General features: G+C 42.3%; 1 protein-coding gene across 6 annotated transcripts in view; it reads right to left on the bottom strand.

The window, feature by feature from the left end:
- LOC137385112 (NACHT, LRR and PYD domains-containing protein 3-like) overlaps window positions 1-19,762 on the bottom strand; it is an 84,398-nt gene that overhangs the window by 37,405 nt on the left and 27,231 nt on the right. For all 6 annotated transcript variants that reach the window (XR_010977735.1, XM_068059895.1, XM_068059894.1 and 3 more), the window contains 5 exons: window positions 19,563-19,658; window positions 15,436-15,602; window positions 6,298-6,469; window positions 6,130-6,195; window positions 561-2,298 (listed from right to left, as the gene is read on the bottom strand). Coding sequence is in view for 5 of the 6 variants with exons in the window: in XM_068059895.1 (XP_067915996.1) it covers window positions 561-2,298; window positions 6,130-6,195; window positions 6,298-6,469; window positions 15,436-15,602; window positions 19,563-19,572 (2,153 nt within the window). In the remaining variant the exon portion in view is untranslated. The remainder of the gene's footprint in view (window positions 1-560; window positions 2,299-6,129; window positions 6,196-6,297; window positions 6,470-15,435; window positions 15,603-19,562; window positions 19,659-19,762) is intronic.

The raw sequence follows: 19,762 nt of genomic DNA, 5'->3' as shown, positions 1-19,762 counted from the left end.
CTAGGCAGTGGGTGATAAAACATTCAATGAGACTGTGGGATGCTGTGATAACAAGGTTACAGATAAGAAGGAAGGCCAGCAGATGTATTTTGATTTTAAAACTAAGCAGACAGACGACTCCAGGCCCTGAGTGTACGTGACAAAGAACATTTGCGATGCTGGGAGAAACTGGATAAGAAGGGGAGGCTAGGAGCCCCGAAAGGAGAAGACCTGCAGGACCATCACGGAAAGGGAACCCTGAGTCCACTTCAGTGAAGAGAACCCATCAGAGGGAGACTGATTACCTCACCTCACAACGGGTAGTATTGAAGTCCAAGCCGTGAGTCTTGTGATTTATTGTAACAAGTAGTTTAACAAGTGAAATAACAAGTAGTTAAGTGATTTAAGTAACAATAAAGGTGTTTATACCAAGTGTCTCGTGCAGGTGTCTTTTGTCTGCCACGTCAGTTGACACCCGAGTTTGAGGGTCAACAGAACTGTTTCTTTCACTTCATTACTGAGCGACAACACAATCTGTGACTGTTCAACATTTCAACAGTTAGAGACAAATAAACAGTTACCTCAACTCCTGGAATTTGTGCAGTACGGGTCCCAGCCGCTGGAGTCCTTCACACTGAATGTTGCAGTCATATAGATTAATGTTTTTTATGGTATCACAGAAACCAATAATGTGTGACAGGACCGCACAGTCAATTGGGGTCAGTTGCAATCTATTAAATGTAAGTTTGTGCATAGATCCCACTGTGTCCTGAACCAGTGCTTTATTCTGAGACTCAAACAGGTAGTGCAATGTGTTCAGGAGCTTCCTTTTACCAGTTTCACTCTCTGTGTTTCCAATCTCTCCTTTAACCTTCTCCTTCACCCAGTCAATCACTTGGCAAGTTGTTTGATGAAGAAATGGACGCAGAAACTCCTCCAGGGGTCGAGCTGCCTGTGGGGAGGAGAGACCAGCGACAAAACGCAGAAATATCTCAAATCTCCCATCCTTCGTCCTGTGGGCATCACTGAGGAGTTTCCAGATGTCCCCGGGATTTGGAGTCAGGAATTGTGTGAGTGCGGCTACAAACTCTTGGATGGTGAGGTGCGGGAAGGTGTAAACCACACTCTGGACAGAATCATCTCTCTCCAAAAGTTCCATCAGGAATCCAGACAGGAACTGGGAAGGTTGCAGATTGTACTTGATCAAATCTCCATTTCTAAACACAATCTTCTTCCTGGAGACTCCTGTGAAGGCCATCTCACCGATCTTCAGTAACACATCACGGAAGTTTTCAATCTCTCGGCTATGGTTTTTCAGAATGTTGTAAATATAGTAGGAATATAGCTGGGTGATGGTCTTGGGAACTTGCTGCTGTTTCCTGTCTCTTTGTGTAAAGAAGGGACCCAGTGACAGACAGAGGATCCAGCAGTTGGAAGGGTTGTAGCACATGGTGTACAGGATCTCGTTCTCCTCCACGTGTTTGAAAACAGCTGCTGCCACCGTCTGATCTTCAAAAAACTTGTTGAAATATTCCTTCCGTTCATCACCAACAAATCCCAGGATTTCAGTCCAGACACTGATCTCAGCCTTTTCCAATAAATGTAATGCAGTGGGACGACTGGTCACTAACACTGAACATCCTGGGAGCAGCTTGTGTTGTATTAAACTGTACACAATGTCAGACACTTCACACCAGCATTCGGGATCTGTGCACATGTACTGAGGTTCTGTATTTCTCCGATTGTCACCAAAATCGATCGTGTCCTTGAATTCATCCAAACCATCAAATATAAACAGCAATCCCTCTGGATTCTTCCAGAGCTCTCCCAAAATATTCCCAAAGTAGGGATACTGATCCAGTATCAGATTCCTCAGGTTTATTCTACAGTTAATTGTATTCAAATCCCGGAATTTAAAACTGAAAACAAATTGAAAGTTTGGGTATATTTTCCCAGTGGCCCAGTCATAAACAATCTTTTGTACCATTGTTGTTTTTCCAATCCCCGGGACTCCACTCACAGCTGCTGAACTCCCAGATTTGGATTTTCCCCAGGAAAAACTGCAATGGAACAATTGATCAGTTCGGATTTTTTCCAGTTCTTTCCGGAGATGTTTCTCTCTCCACTCTTCATGGTCTCGGCCTCTTGCCAGCAGTTCATGTTCTACAAGTGTCCGATCTCGAACAGTAGAAATGACCGTTAGCTCAGCGTATCGATCAAGCAGCTGGAAAATCTTAACCTTCTCCTTTATTAGGATAGTGTTCACTCTCAGTGTTTCAGTTTGTACCCGGAGTGTTTCCTTGTGTTTCTGTTGAACATCTTCAATTAGAACAGACAGAAAGTGGTTTTCAATGTTAGCTGCACTGATGTAAAAAAAACTTCACTATCCAGTGAAATGTCACATTTAATTCACAGCGTTAATAGAGGTTCACATAGAAATTCAATCTCAGTTAATGGAAACCTCGCTTGAAAGTGAATGATGGCAGAAAAAAGTTTCAAATTTTCACCTGATTCTAATGTATACTGAACATGGAGATTTCTACAAAGGTGATAGTTTCCCTCTGATGGATAATTAACCCACCAACCCCTGCACATGTGCACATGCAGAAATGGCTACTAGCTGAAGGCCTGTCGATACAATTAATTAAAATTAGCACGGAGCATCGCAATTGCATTTTTTTGCACACCGAATCACTTTCTGGATTAAGTTTAAGTAACAATTACCAATAATAACAGTACTCATAATACAGGCAGTATAATAACTAATATATGTATAAAGACTAGGATGGGGTGACCATTTGGAACTCTTCAACCTCTAATTGGTCGATTTTGGTATCATTCATTTTAAATCATCACCACACTGGTTGGTGAGTACCTGTGAATGAATTGACCTTTCCCTCAGGCTGGGCTGTACCATTGCAAACTTCAAAATACTGGATCTAAGGGCATATGGTACTAGAATAGTGCCAAGTGCTTCTAGATGAATAGCCACCCTATGGTTAATACTAACAGATCTGCCCTCTGTTATAGGCATTTCATTACAAATCCACACATGATATTAGCTTTATGAAATTTGTCCCATTTTATTCCCAGGACTGGATCCAACAATGTCTCCTTCCTCATTAGGAGGAAACATACTGATCAACATAATTCTCCTGAACACACTTCAAAAATTCTTGATGAAAGGTACACAGATCTGAAACGTTAACTCTATTTTATTCTCCACAGAAGCTGCCTGACCTGCTGAGTAATTCCAGCATTTTCTGCTTTTGTTTTAAAAATTCTTTCCCTTCTCTGCCTTTAAAACGATCACTGCTTCATTCAATGAAGACATAGGAAATGGCATCAGAGATAGATTTGCATTGTTTGTGGGATGAGACATCAGATTTTGAAATTTTGATCTATATATGAACTGAATTCATCAAATTAATGCAAGAAAGTGACTCACAATGAATGAAAATATTTCATAATGGATAAACTGAAATTATGCAGTGAGCATTGCTCATGAAATTAATGATGATTTAGAAGGACAATAAATGAACAGTGCAAGTCGGTCTAAGGACAACTGAATATGTTTCCGTGGATACACTGAAAGGAGGGGTAAGCGTGTTCATCTCCAACAGGAGCTGGCTTATTTGAGACTGATAGCCTTTTTCTATTCTGAAGCATTCTCCTGTTATATCAAACATGCAACAAATAATTGTGTTGACGTAACAGTCCTTTCTGAACACCAATTAAAATCAAAAAGAAAGCTACTGCACACTTCACTCAGTTTAATGTTAGAGCAGAAAACCTTAACATTTCATTTCAACTGTCCTACTAATAATTCCATTGTGTTGTTTAATCTTGTTCTGAGTTTTCTCTAATGCAGTGCTGGAAATTAGAAAATATGTTTCTGTTAATCATTGACTTGAGTCTAAAAGGAACCATCATGGAGCAGAAGAAATTTCACAGCACATTTCAACTGGTTTGTTGCCAGTGGGAAAATAGCAAATACATTTCTCATCACCCAGAACAATATTTTCATTATATTCTTAGATTAATGGATTAATGTTCTATTGTGTTCACATCTGAGAGGAGATGAAAAGGATTCTGACTGGTCATTCTCTGCTGTGCAAAAAACACTACCTTACAGCAATGTGCACAGCTCATGTCTCCATATAATCTCGATGATAAAGCCACTGGATAAGGCGTAAAAAAAGAATCACGAGGATGATAACAAAACTGGTAGGTGATATTTGTCAAGGGAGACTGAACAAACTGGGGCTCTATTCTCTAGAAAAAAAAATAAGGATGAGGTTTCCCGAATCGAGGTGATTAATAATACGAATGAGGATTAACAGAGTAGACATAGAGAGGAGATTGCCATTTGTAAATGAAGATAGCCACCAATAAGTCCAATAGGTAATTCAGGAGAAATATCTTTAGCCAGAGTGTTTGCAATGTGGAGTTCACTACCAAAGGAGTAGTTCAGCTGAAGAGGGGAAGCTGGGAAGTGAAAAGGAATAAAAGGATATCGTCATAGCGTTAGAGGAAGATGGGTGGGAGGTGGCCCATGTGGGTGTTCCTTCATTCGGCCAAAATCTCATGCCATGACCAAAGATCAGTGATCTGCTCAGATTCATTCTTAAACATCCTTCATTGTAGAGGCTTGCTCAGCCATTTCAGAGGTGACCACATTGGTGAAGAGCTGGAGCTATATATCGACAAGACCTTCTTTACCGCTACCAATTGGCCTGCTTCTGTGCTAGACTACATTTAATTCTATTTTCTTTTTTCACATCTCTCCTCCTCTTTATTGTCAATCTATAGGATAGAGCTACAGGAGTCAATACTTCTGACTCAAGGTGCTATTATTTCCCTGTGAGTTGAGGGCACATGACAGGTGTGTATGGGGTTTCACAGTGTATCAGGATCCTGCCAGGTATGTATGGGGTTTCACAGTGTATCAGGATCCTGCCAGGTATGTATGGGGTTTCACAGTGTATCAGGATCCTGACAGGTATGTATGGGGTTTCACAGTGTATCAGGATCCTGTCAGGTGTGTATGGGGTTTCACAGTGTATCAGGATCCTGCCAGGTGTGTATGGGGTTTCACAGTGTATCAGGATCCTGCCAGGTGCGTATGGGGTTTCACAGTGTATCAGGATCCTGCCGGGTGTGTATGGGGTTTCACAGTGTATCAGGATCCTGCCAGCTGTGTATGGGGTTTCACAGTGTATCAGGATCCTGCCAGGTATGTATGGGGTTTCACAGTGTATCAGGATCCTGCCAGGTATGTATGGGGTTTCACAGTGTATCAGGATCCTGCCAGGTGTGTATGGGGTTTCACAGTGTATCAGGATCCTGCCAGGTATGTATGGGGTTTCACAGTGTATCAGGATCCTGCCAGGTATGTATGGGGTTTCACAGTGTATCAGGATCCTGCCAGGTATGTATGGGGTTTCACAGTGTATCAGGATCCTTCCGGGTGTGTCTGGGGTTTCACAGTGTATCAGGACCCTGCCAGGTGTGTATGGGGTTTCACAGTGCATCAGGATCCTGCCGGGTGTGTCTGGGGTTTCACAGTGTATCAGGATCCTGCCAGGTGTGTATAGGGTTTCACAGTGTATCAGGATCCTGCCAGCTGTGTACAGGGTTTCACAGTGTATCAGGATCCTGCCAGGTGTATGAGGTTTCACAGTGTATCAGGATCCTGCCAGGTGTGTATGGGGTTTCACAGTGTATCAGGATCCTGCCGGGTGTGTCTGGGGTTTCACAGTGTATCAGGATCCTGCCAGCTGTGTACAGGGTTTCACAGTGTATCAGGATCCTGCCAGCTGTGTACAGGGTTTCACAGGGTATCAGGATCCTGCCAGCTGTGTACAGGGTTTCACAGTGTATCAGGATCCTGCCAGGTGTGTATGGTGTTTCATAGCGTGTCAGGATCCTATACACAACATTCCGAAGTCAGTGGATTCAGTGAAGTATTTGCAAAGTCCATACATTTACAGCGTATATCAGAAACCAAATCTAAGATTTAAGATAAATGCAAGCAACTTTCAATCGTGTTTCTCCAGCCTCTGAACTTCTGATTCCCAGAAACAAACGGCGACAGTCGGATTCTGAGAAGTGAAATAGGATGTTTGAAATCTCCATGTCATCACTTACCTTTCAGGTGACTGGGTAATTCAGATAAACCTCCTGCGATGCGTGTATAATCAAATGAATCACAACCTGTTTAAATCAATTAATTTACATGAAATCAGATTTGTGTAATATCGTAAATTCTGCAGTGTTTGAATCTGAAGTTGAATTCAGTGTGTGATTTTACCATACCGAGTTCCTGTATATCTTTCAGTATTTTGTCCAACTTTGGTACTCCGTGACGCATTTTCACAAAGGATTCCCACATCACTCTTCGGACCCGAGAGCCTTTCTCCATCACCAGATTTAGGAGAAGTTTGGAACTGTCTGCCCTGTTTCCCTTCTCTGTGAGTTCAATGATTTTCTGTAAGTATAATGATGAATATATTGAGGAGGGGAGTGATCGCTGGACACTGAGAATGAAAAGATCCCAGCCTTTTTTTAATCACAGGAAACAGTCACTGGAGTACATACTGATCTATTCCGAACATGGGCTGAATATTCTGCAAGCGTCTTCGAGGGACATGAGAACAGAAGCAGGCCATTCTGCCCATCAAGCCTCTTCTACGATTCAATGAGATCATGGCTGATTGATATCCTAACCTCATCCACTCACCTTGGCTCCATATCCCTTAATATACGTGGCTCGCAAAAATCGATCGATCTCAGATCTTGATTAATTCATTCATGGAAAGTAGATGAAACCAAAATAGAAATCAGAAGTATTGTTCTGGAAGAGTGAGGAATCACTGATGCTCTGCAGTCGTTTCACTCGGATTAGTTTCCTCTGTCCTTCAGTCTCCAACATCGCATCAGATACTGAATAACAATATGATCCACTTGTTTCTCCTACTTACTTTCTGCTGTCACACTTTGGCTGCTGTTTTATTTCAGTAAATCACAATCAGAACTCAAGTGACAGAGAAGCATTGATTCTGAAGTGAGGGAAGCAGCTAGAAAACTGTCTAACTGATCACCACTGACTAATCAATACAATCACTGCTGATCTATTAGTCAGGAGAATTAACAATAAGGATGAAAAATCCAATTGCTTTTCCCCTCAGTCATTGAAACGTGTGTCACCCATTAGTTTACACACCCTCTGCCAGTTTGAAACCTCAGTCACTGGGAACATATATCTGGCACGAGGCACAAGCAGTCAGGACTTTCACCTACAGTTTATAGTAACATAGAGGCTTTAATGTGGAAAATTGACAGTAAGTGTGGGGCCCTTAGAGGATGTGAATGGGGAATTAATAACAGGGAAATGGCAGATAATTTAAACCAATATTTTGCATCAGTCTTCACAGTGCAGAACACTATAAACACCACATCAATAATAGATGAACAAGGTGTAAATGGGAGGGAGAAAGTTGTAACAATATCACGAGGGAAAAGGTGCTGGACAAGCTAATGGGACTAAAGGCAGAAAAGTCGCCAGGACCTGAAGGTCTGCACCCAAGGGTTTTAAAAGAAGTGACTGCAGAGATAGTGGAGACACTGTTCATAATATACCAAAACTCACTGGATTCCGGTAGGATACAAGCCGATTGGAAAACCGCTAATGTGACAACCCTATTCAAGAAAGGAGGGAGAAAGAAAGCAGGAAACTCTAGACCAGTTAGCTTAATGTCAGTCATTGGGAAAATGCTTGAGTCGATTATGAAGGAAGAAATAGCAGGACATTTAGAGAATCATTATGCAATCAGAGTCAACATGATTTTACGAAAGGGAAATCATGTTTGACAAATTTGTTAGAGTTCTTTGAGGATATGACAAGCAAAGTGGATAATTATTGTTGTGTAGTTGGATTTTGAAAAGGCGTTTGATAAGGTGCCACATAAAAGGTTATTGCACAAAATGGGAGCTCAGGGTATTGGGGGTAATGTGTTGGATTGGATTGAGGATTGACTAATACACAGAAGGCAGAGAGTCGGGATTATTGGGTCTTTCCCAGTTTGGAAAGTCATAACTAGTGGGGTGCAATGATCAGTCCTAGGGCCTCAGCTATTTACTATCTACATTAATGACTTAGAGGAAGGGACAGAGTGTATTGTATCCAAATTTGCTGACAATACAAAAATAGGTGGGAAGGCATGTTGTGGTGAGGACACAAAGAATCTGAAAAGTGATATAGATAGGTTAAGTGAGTGGGCAAAAACCTGGCAGATGGCGTACAATGTTGGAAAGTGTGAGGTCATCCACTTTGGTAGGAAGAATAAAAAGGCAGATTATTAGTTAGATGGAGAAAGACAACAAAATACTGCAGTACAGAGGGATCTGGGTGTTCTTGTACATGAAACACAAAAGGTTAGCATGCAGATGCAGCAAGTAATTAGAAAGGCAAATGGAATTTTGGCCTTTATTTCTAGGGGGTTAGAGTTTAAAAATAGGGAAGTTCTGTTACAACTGTACAGGGTGTTGGTGAAGCCACACCTGGAGTACTATGGACAGTTTTGGTCCCCGTATTTAAAGAAGGATATACTAGCAGTGGAGGCAGTTGAGAAAAGGTTCACTAGGCTGATTCCTCGGATGAAGGGGTTGTCTTATCAAGAACGGCTAAACGGGGTTAGACCTTTATTCATTGGAGTTTAGAAGAATGAGAGGTAATCTTATGGAAACATATAAGATTTTAAGGGGGCTCGACAGGGTAGATGTTGAGAATATGTTTCCACTAGTCGGGGAATCTCAAACTAGGGGACATAATTACAGAATAAGGGGGTACACATTGAAAACTGAGATGCGAAGGAATTTCTTCTCTCAGAGGATGGTGAATCTCTGGAATTCTCTGCCTCAGAGAGTTGTCGAGGCCAGGTCACTAAATGTATTTAAGGAGGAGGTAGATAGATTTTTGAAATCTCGGGGAGTCGAGGGTGAGGCAGAGCAGGCCCGAAAGCGGAGTTGAGGACTGGGACAGATCAGCCATGATCTTTTTTGAATGGCGGGGCAGGCCTGAGGAGCTGAATGGCCTACTCCTGCTCCTATTTCTTATGTTCTTATGTAATGTTATAGTACCAGTAATCCAGAGACCTGATTTCAAATTTCTGCAAGGCATTTTGTGAGTTTGAATTCAAATTACAATTTCTAACATCTGGAAATTTAAAAAAAAAATCTGGTAGCGATAAAGAAGATTGTTGTAAAACTGAATATCCTTTAGGTCTGGTCGATACGTGGCTCCGGTCCTTCACCACTGTGGTCGCCGCTGAAGTGGCCTAGCAAGCCTCGACAATGAAGGATTTTTAAGAATAAATCTGGGCCGGTCACTGATCTTTGGTCTTGGCATGGGATTTGGGTAGAATGAAGGAACACCCAGCCCAGTCAAGCCTGAAAAGTACTCCTCACTAACATCTGGGAACTCAAGCCAATGTGGCACAGGAGGACCACACATTTATCAAGCAAGTGTAACACACTCATATTTACAAAATCATATTTATTAGCCCCCATCCCAGAGTCCTTCATCAGAATCCTTGAGTATATCCTGTCCCATCGGCAGAGCAGACTGACCTGTGGTGGGGCACAATGGTATACATTCGGCGAGCAGTGACCCTGAATGTCCTCAACATTGACTCAGGACCCCACGTCACCTTGTCACTTCAGGGAAAATACGGGTAAGGAAATCTTTTTCTGATCACCACATACCGTCCTCCTTCAGCCAAAGATCAATACTCCTCCATGTTGAACACCACTTGGAGGATATCCAGTTTCCAGACAATTTTATTCACTCCACATGATATCATGGAAGGGGTGAGAGAAATAGACGCGGCAAAGTACATGGGTCCTGACAACATTCTGGCTGTTGTGTTGAAGACGTGAGTTCTGTAACTAGTTGTAGGTCAAGACAAGTTGTTCCAGTGCTGCCACATCACTGGCATCTACCTGATAATGTAGAGAATTACCCAGGTATGTTTTGTACATGAAAAGACTGACAAACCGAACCAGGGTCATTTACTATCCCAATTGGCTACTCACAATCATCAACAAAGTGATGTAAGAAGTTCTCACCAATGTTATCAAGAAGCACTTACTCACAAATAACCTGCTCACTGATGCTCAGTTTGGGTTCATCATAGCCACTCGGCTTCAGACCTCACTATGGACTTGGCCCAAACATGGACAAAATAGTTGAATTCCAGAGGTGAGGTGAAAGTGACATCAGCTACAACACTGGCATCTACCCGGCAATGTGGAAAATTGCCCAATTATATCCCATACACAAAAAAGCAGGACAAATCCAAACCAGCCAATTAACGCCTCATCTGTCTACTCTTGATCATCAGCAAAGTGATGGAAGTGGTCATCGATAGTGCTCAGCAATAACCTGCTCAGTGATGCTCAGTTTGGGTTCCGCCAGGGCCACTCAGCCTGACCTCATTACAGCCTTGGTCTAAACATGGACACAAGAGCTGAACTCAAGAGGTGAGGTGAGAGTGACTACCCTTGACATCATTTGACAGAGTATGGTAACAACGGACCCTCACAAAACAGGAGTAAATGGGAATCAGGGGGAAAACTCTACGCTGGTTGGAGTCAGACCTAGCACAAAGGAAGATGGTTGTGGCTGTGGGAGGTCAATTATCCCAGGACATCACTGCAGGAGTTCCTCAGGGTCGTGTCCTAGGCCCAACCATCTTTAACTGCTTCATCAATGAACTTTCCTCCATTAGAAGGTCAGAAGTGGGAATGTGCACTGATTGCACAATGTTCAGCACCATTCACGACTCCTCAGATACTGATGCAGCTCGTATCTAGACTCAGCAAGACCTGGACAATATCCAGGCTTGGGCTGATAAGTGGCAAGTAACATTTGCGCCACAAAAGTGCCAGAAAATGACTATATCAAACAAGAGAGAATCTATCCATCTCCCCTTGATGTTCAATGGCATTGCCATCACTGTATCCCCCACTATCAACATCCTGGGGGTACCATTGACCATAAACTGAACTGGACCAGCCACATAAATACTGTGGCTACAAGAGTAGGTCAGAAATGGCAAGTAACTCACCTCCTGACTTCCCAGTGCCTGTCCACCATCTACAAGGCACAAGTCAGGAGTGTGTTATGACCGAGGCGGGAGGACTGCATTGTTAACTCAGTCCCACTTCTCCACAGGTAACAGCATATCAATAAAGTTTCCTATTTACCGACACAGCCAATTAGATGTTCTATTTATCCCCAGAATAAAGAACTCCAACCAGGTTTCTTTAATAAACAGCAAAATTATCCATTTACTATAAAGCCAAGTCATAACCAATAATTAAGTTTATATATATACGAATTGAAATATTAAAGCTCCTTATTTTTTCCCTAGCCCTCACGCATATATATCCAAAAACTGGTTAACCAGGGAATAAAGGGATTTCTGTTCCCGACTGTTACCTAGAAAAATAAGGGGGAAAAGAAACTTATACTGAAGCAAAGAGTTGGAAGTCCTTTGCTTTGGCGAGGTGTCCCAAAGTTGAATAGATGGATGCCACTCAGAGTCTTTCCAGGCGAGATTGATAAACAGTCCGTTTTGGGTCAAGAAAGTCAACTGCAGAAGCTTCACATAGGTCTTCCATCAGGTGTGCAGCAACAAGTGTCAATTTTTACACATTCGGTTCAAATCTTTTAAAGATTCAAAGTTTCTGCAAAGATTCAGGACATTTTAAAACAGAGGATGCAAGAGTACAGCTTGACGCGGGGATTCTTCAGAGACAGGAGGAAATAGAAATCTGCAACAATTGAAATACAGGGTTTCTTCTCACGAGATGCAGGATTCCTTTTCAAAGAGAAAGGTGGGAAGTTTTTCTCCTCTCCAGGCAGAAACAACAACTGATTGTTTCAACAGTTCAAATTGAAACTAAACCTCCAGAAACAAGTCACATGACCACCATTAATCACTCCTTTGTCACTTGCTTGTCAACATCTGTCCCTTTAGGTTAGAAAACAATCCCCCTGTTGGGTTCTTTGTAAACAGATGTTTTCCAGCAAGTGTTTACATTCCACTCTCAGGTCAACTCAGTCCCAAACCATTTTTTCTTCAAAAAAAGACACAAAGTTCAGCCATCTCCAGATGTTTCAATGTCCATGAAATCATTTTTAGTTTTTCCTTAAATATAGATTCCCAAGTTTTTAACAAAAAATGGAACTCTTGTAACAAGTAGATGGATGCAGTTCCAGCAACATTCAAGAAGCTCAACACCATCCAGGACAAAGCAGTCCACTTGATTGGTACCCCATCTACCACTTTCAACATCCATTCCCTTCAGCACTGATGCACAGTGGCAGCAGTGTGTACTGTCTACAAGTTGCATTGCAGCAACTCACCAAGGCTCATTCGACAGAGCCTTACAAACCCACAACCTCTACCAGCTACCAGCTAAAAGAACAAGGGCAGAAGATGATTTCTTGATGTTCTGAAAATTATGGGAGAAAACACAATTGAAAAATTGCCATACAGATTCACTAGGATGTTACCAGGGATGTGGAGTTAATGTTAGAAAGGAGTTTGAGAACTTTGGGCTACTTCCATGGGAGGTGGAGAGATTAAGTGCGAACACACAAAAACATAAGAAATAGGAGCAGGAGTAGACCATGTCGCCCATCATTTCTGCTCCGCCATTCAATACAATCATGGCTGATCATAGGCTTCAACTCCACTTTCCCAGAGAGACCAAAAATCTGTTTATCAGACCAGCAAACTATCTACCTGAGGAGTTTCTGTAAGTGTTCAGAGTCTGAAGAATTATCAAATATTTAATGATATTTTACACTGACTGTCCTGAGAGCTGGTGGACCCGGTCCTTCCAAGCATCCCTATCCTTTTGTGTCTTTGCCAGTTGTTCATTTAATTGCTCTACTTCCCTTAATGCAAAGCAATCTGGATAAAGTTGGATGTATTTCATACAAGAATATGAATTCGGCCCCTCCAGCCTCCTCTGCCATTTGATAATGTAAGCCTTGAAAAATTATTCTGGTATTGTTCTATACCCAGCATGCTCTAAGGCAGCTAAGACAGATGCAGAACTTGCTGAAGTAAGCTTACAGACATGTCGAAACTTGTGGTTAAGGTACATGATTGCTGAACTGTGCAGACAAAGGGGAACAAATCAGTGACTGTTGAACGGTGCAGATAAAGGGGAGCAGATTAAGGGGAACAAACAATGGGTGTCACAAACAAGTCTGGACATCTGCTTAGGCAGCTAAACCACTAACGCTTGCTAATCAAAGATGAGCTAATGTTTGGAGCTTTATCTTAAAGACCATGCAAGACACAATCATATGAGTCATGTGTTGAGCAATGAGCCTTTAAAGAATATATAAGGGTTAACGCTTGAGTATATCCTCGGCAGGAACCTAGGAACAACTCTTGAAGGCAGGACCCTGAGTACGGAGGCTCAGTGATCAACCGTGACGAGAGATTGATCACCTCTGTATTGACGGGTAGTATCTTGGACAAGAAGTGAGACTTGTACTTATTTGGTGTCTAAATAAAACTGTTGTACTAAACTTCTCCTTGTCATAAGTTTGTATTCCGGTGTCTGGTGCCTGGGAGTTTGACATAATTGGAAAAGGGCTCAATCTTCCGATTCAGAGTTAAATTAGGCACGACAATAAGATCATGGCTGATCTGATTGCAGCCTGAGCTTTACTTTCCTGTCTAGCTGCTATAACCTTTGACTCCTTTGTCAATCAAGAATCTATCTAACTCAGCCTTAAAAGTTTTCAATGACCCAGCCTCCACTGCTCTCTGGGAGACAGAATTCCTTAGACTAACAAACCTCAGAGAGAAAAGAATTCTCCTCATCTGCATCTTCAGAATTCTGTAGTTGCGTGGATAAAAAGGAAGGCTGGAGTCTGGAGAGTGAACAGAAGATTGGCAATAGACTAGGGGGTGGGATTTTAACAGTAATGAGTAATGATGTCAAAGAAGGAAACTCTTGAGTCTGCGCAGTGAGCGAATGCGCATCGCGATGATGTCATCAGGCTCATGTTAGAGCTACCTTCACACTGGGAGTTGGAAGGTAAGTTAAAGGGAACATTGCGGTGGTCGGGTTAGGCTCGGGTCGGGCTCGGGGGCAAAAATGGAGGGACTCGGGCTGGGTCGGGCTCGGGTCGGGTTTTTTTGTGACTTGAGCAGGCCTTTAATCACCACTCATTCTTCTAAACTCCAATGAATGTGGGCCAAACCTGTCCAAACTTTCCTCATAAAATAACCCCTTCATTTCAGGAATCAGTCGAGTCAATCTTCTTCACCAATGCATGCTGTAATTTTTGGGAGTAAGTGGACGATATGATTAATTATTTTGGGGTGGTCCTGCATGTGCGATGACTTAAATGGGCCGCATAGTGTGTGGCCTGTGTAGAAACTTCCCAGTTGCTGTGTGGTTGCACAGCTTAGACAGAACATTGTTCATCACACATGAACTGATCAGAAAGCATAATTCAGTCTAATTAACTATTATCAAAACAAGAGAACAGAATGTTAGAAATCAGAATTCTGTAGTTGCGTGGATAAAAAGGAAGGCTGGAGTCTGGAGAGTGAACAGAAGATTGGCAATAGACTAGGGGGTGGGATTTTAACAGTAATGAGTAATGAACAGGAGGTTGGGATAAGACTCAGTTGCCCAGATTTTCCACTTGTGTGGGTAGCAGCAGATTGACCATCCATTAAATGCCGTGACAGATGATCATTTCCATTTACTTCTCTTCCACTACAGGGAAGTGACATAACATCACAAACTGCATGCATGCAATTTTCTAAAGTGCTGTCCCAGGGAGTAACACTCCACAGCAATTTCTATTCCCTGCATTGTGCCTCTGCCAAAGTTGGATATGACCCCCAGTGATGTATGGGGAGAAAAAACCCTGCAAGGCATCTAGTTTTCAATCCCCATAGTTTGATCTGGTTTATTACATTACAACCATTTTTGTTTCTGTTCTTCAAATTTCTCTCATTTTCTCTGCAGATAACTTTTGTCATTTTTCTGTTCCTTGATTTCCTTTATGTAATTTTCAAGTCAGTCAACTGATGACCTTCAGTCTTACTCCTGTCTGTTACCTCTGGTCTCTCCTTTTCCCAGTCCCACTAAAACATTTTCCCTTGTTCTCAGTCCACCCAGGAATTCTACCTGAACCATTCCTCTGTCCTTTGTACATGTATCGATGGATCTGCTGGCTATTTTCACCTCTTCATATCATTGTTTCAGATTCATAATATTCTCAGCTTTATCTATTTCTTTCTATTTTTTTCTCTTTTTTTCTAACACTCTATATTTCTAAGACTTGAAATTATGTTACTTTCGTGCTACTTAAATAATCCAAACTCATTCTGTGTCCCTCTCACTTACCCGATGCTCCTGTCCACTGAAATGTCTCTCGTATGTTAACAATGAGCTGACTCCATCCACTCCTTCTTCAATCGCCTGTTCTAGTCTGTCCCGGTAGAATTTTGTCAATTGGAACAGTTGGTAATCATCACACTTTGCCAAGAACTCAGGGACTGTGGAGTTTGGATCTGTGAACAAAAATGGAGAAAACTAAACACATTATCCACGTTCCATCCAGGCTGCAACATTTACTTTGCACTAAATGACTGACACCTCCTGAGAGTCACAGTAACAAACAGAAACGCTACATATACAGGATGTGCTACATTTCATCATGCTATCCCATCCTGTCTTAACAAAGCTGTATCTTAATGTGTTGGGAGATTGGGCTCATGACTGGCAAATGATGTTCAACTTGGATAAGTGTAGTGTTCACATTCATACAACATTCAAAGAAAAGTATTAAAAACAGTGGAGAAAGAGAGAGGTCTGGGAATTCTAGTGTGTCTATCTCTAACAGTAAACAAATAACGCTGTGAAGTGATAGTTAGGGCAAACAGTCATTGAGGTGCATACATAGGACAATTGATTATCAGACGAGGGATTCTATTTTGTCCTGGTACAAGACATTGGTCAAACCTCACTTGGGATTTTATTAAATTTGTTCTTGGAATGGGAGAGTCGCTGGCATTTATTGCCCATCCCTAATTGCCTTGAGAACAGGGTAACCAGTTTTGGGTTCCTCACATAAATAATAATATAAAAGCAAAAACTGCAGATGCTGGAAATCTGAAATAAAAACAAGAAATTCTGGAAATACTCAGCAGGTCTGGCAGCATCTGTGGAGGGAAAGGCAGAGTTAACATTTCAGGTCAATGACCTGTCATCAGAACTGGCAAAGATTAGAAATGTAACAGGTTTTAAGCAAATAAAGTGGGGGTGGGGAAAGAGATAACAAACGTGAAGGTGTCGATAGGACAGGGTCACAGAGAATAACTGACCAGAAGGTCATGGAGCAAAGACAAACGGTATGTTAATGGTGTGGTAAAAGACAAAGCATTAGTGCAGAGAGGGTGTTAATGGACAGAAAAATAGAATAGCCCTGGACCAAAGCACAAACATGAAAAAAAAACTGTGGACAGGTACATGGTAAAAAAAGGGATCATGTTCACAGGTTTGTCAAATACAACTTGGCGATATCCTCATCATCCCTTGTATCACAATGTTCTCACTATTCCAACCTGGATTAACAGATTTGACGAGTTTGCCCACAACATATGGAGGTTAAAAGGTCTCCAGTTATCCCCTCTCACCTCTCACTTTGTTTTTACAGAGACAACTGCTTGGTCTCTTTCAGCACCAACCCCAACACTGCACCCGCCACCCCAGCACTGCACCCCCACCCTCATCCCCCTTTTTTAATATCAAATGTGAATTGAAAAATTGTGGCAAGCATCTGTCCTATCACCTCTCTGACTTCCTTTAACAGCCGCGGTTGCATTATCACTGGTCCCAAGGACTTATCCACCTGGGCTATTTTGACCAGCTCTGAATCATTCCCTACAGTGACCTTTAACTACGGACCCGGGACCTCCTTTATTTCACCAACATTGTCACTTTCAGCATCACTTTTAGAATTTAAGGGAAATATTTCATATTGTTGCCAAACTGCACTGTCCACAGTTAGTTTCCCTTAGATCCTCCTGTAATTAACCCTAACTGCTTGCTGGCCTGTAAACCTACCAGGAATTGTGCTACTTCCCGACCTAAAGCTAAACTGTGTACATATGGATTCTAAATTAGCATAGCTCCCTGGGACATCATTATGTCCTAAACTTCTCCACATCTCTATGTCTTTCCTCAATAAGTCTACTTCTGTCACCAAGCTTTTATTCACAACTCTGTATGTAACTCGGTGTCAAATTGCGTTTGATAACACTCCTGTGTTTTAATACGTTTAGAAAGTCACATAAATACAAGTTTACGTTTGTGGAATGTTCATGTAACTCTTTAATCATACTGGCATCCATAACTATTTTTCACTGAGCCCTGTAAAAACACAGACCCTGTTTCAGATACTAGTTTAACTCTCTCATGCTTCTGACTTTGATTTATACATTTACAGACAACATTCAACATTCTCTCCAACTATTAGAATGTGAACACATTCTCATCTTACATTTTTTAAACCAAGTCACTTCATCACTCACTTCCCACTGGGAGAAGTGGCACAGTGGTAATGTCAGGCTAATGTCCTGGGGACATGGGATCAAATCCCACCATGGTAGCTGGTAGAATTTAAAATTCAATTAATAATCAAAAATCTGGAATTGAAAGCTAGTCTTGGTAACGGTGCCATGAAACTATCTACAAAATACTTAAACAGATAGACAGGGTAGATGCAGCTAAGATGTTTCCCCTGGGTGGGGAGTCTCAAACCAAGGGGCACAATTTCAAAATAAGGGGGAAGCCATTTAGGCTTCATTTCAGTGGAGAGAGTGCAGAGGGGATTCAGCAGAATGTTGCCTGGGCTGCAGCATTTCAGCTATGAAGAGAGACTGGATAGGCTGGGGTTCTTTTCCTTAGAGCAGGGGGGACAAATTGAGGTATACAGAATTATGAGGGAAATTGACAGGGTATATAGGAAGAAACTTTTTCCCTTAGCGGAGGTGTCAATAACCAGACAGCAGAGATTTAAGGTAAGGGGCTGGAGGTTTCGAGGGGATTTGAGGAAAAATCTTTTCACCCACTGGGTGGTTTGACTTTTTAACGCACTTCCTGAAGAGGTGGTAGAGGCAGGAACCCTCACAACATTTAAGTAGTATTTAGATGAGCACTTGAAAAGCTATAGCGTGCCAGGCTACGGGCCAAGTGCTAAAAAATGGGATTAGAATAGATAAGCTTGATGACCGGCACAGACAGGGTGGGCCGAAGGGCCTGTTTCTGTGCTGTATAACTATGACTCTAGGACAGAGATGAGGAGAAACTCCTTTACTCAGAGGGTTGTGAATCTTTGGAATTCTCTATTCCAAAGGGCTGTGAAAGCTCAGTCATTGAGTATGTTTAAAGCAGAGATTGACAGATTTCTAAATACCAATGACATAAAGGGAAATGGGGATAGTGTGGGGTAAAAGCATTGAAGTGGATGATCAGCTATGATCATATTGAATGGCAGGGCAGGCTTGATGGGCTAAATGGCCTACTCCTGCTCCTATGTTCCTATGTACCTGTAAATCTTCCTTTTTTCCTTCTAGCAACTTTCACTATTCAATAAAATTTCTGTCTTACTCCAATAGTTTTATTAATTCCACTCTTTAGTCTCAGATCTGGATATTTCCCACCTTCCCGTCACATCAGTTGATGCCCTTCCCACTGCTCCATTCATCTTTTGTGTGAAACCATTTTCTACTGGTCAGTTCAAATCATGACCGTCCCTTCTCTTCCCCCTGAACACACTCTAGTGCCCGAAAAACGTGAACCCTCACCCTCCTGATCGAGCCCTGCGGCCACACATTCACCTGCCTCATATTTACCTTAAGCAGCCCAGTGCGAAACAACCTAGAGATCATTACCTGGAGGGCCCACTTTTCAGATTAATACCTCAGTCTCAGTATTCCCTTGATAAACAAATGTCTGTCTGTGTCATTGGTACTGACCATGGGATATTTTCTGCTCTTCTTCCTTCCCCAGAGATGGTTTAAACATTGCAGGATGTTCCACCCTCTGGTACCAGGGAGGTAACTTATCAATCATCACCCGCTCAGGGCTGTAGAAGAATCTGTCTATTCCTCTGACTATTGAATCTCTCACCACTATCATTCCGCTATTCCTGTGTCCCACCTACATCTCCCCACCGCCGCACTCAGGGTGGCCCCCTGCTCCCTGGTGTGGCACTGTCGCTCAGGAAGCCCCTGCTCTGATTCATTGTCTCTATCCCCCTTACACTCCCCCATTCCACTGTCCCCAATGGACAGTGCCAGTACTCCCTCCACCTGTGACTGCAGTGACCTCTAGATGGTCATTCACTTCGCACTTTCTACTCAGCCCCTTTCCTTCTCCCCCTTCCTGTGTGAGGTGCAGCATCTTACACGAGATCTGGGCCCTTCTTCAAGACCAAAATTATACTTCAAAGAAGGTTGTGAACCTACCTGAGTCCATTCTTATTTTCACTGAAGATGTTGGATCTTCTCCCCTGTTTGAACCTTCAGCCTTGGCAGTGACAGGCGTTCCCGGATTCTCATGTGCTGTAATAAATACAATATTCATGGGAAAGTTAGACAGAAGTATGAAAATGAGAGGTAGAACGTTGCCTTGTTAAACCTGATATCAGTCCCTGCTCCCCGATCAG

This window comes from Heterodontus francisci, chromosome 28 (genome assembly GCF_036365525.1).
Source record: "Heterodontus francisci isolate sHetFra1 chromosome 28, sHetFra1.hap1, whole genome shotgun sequence".
Taxonomy (NCBI): Eukaryota; Metazoa; Chordata; class Chondrichthyes; order Heterodontiformes; family Heterodontidae; genus Heterodontus; species Heterodontus francisci.
Note: the sequence above shows the minus strand (reverse complement) of the source record. Positions and strands in the feature narration are given on the sequence as shown.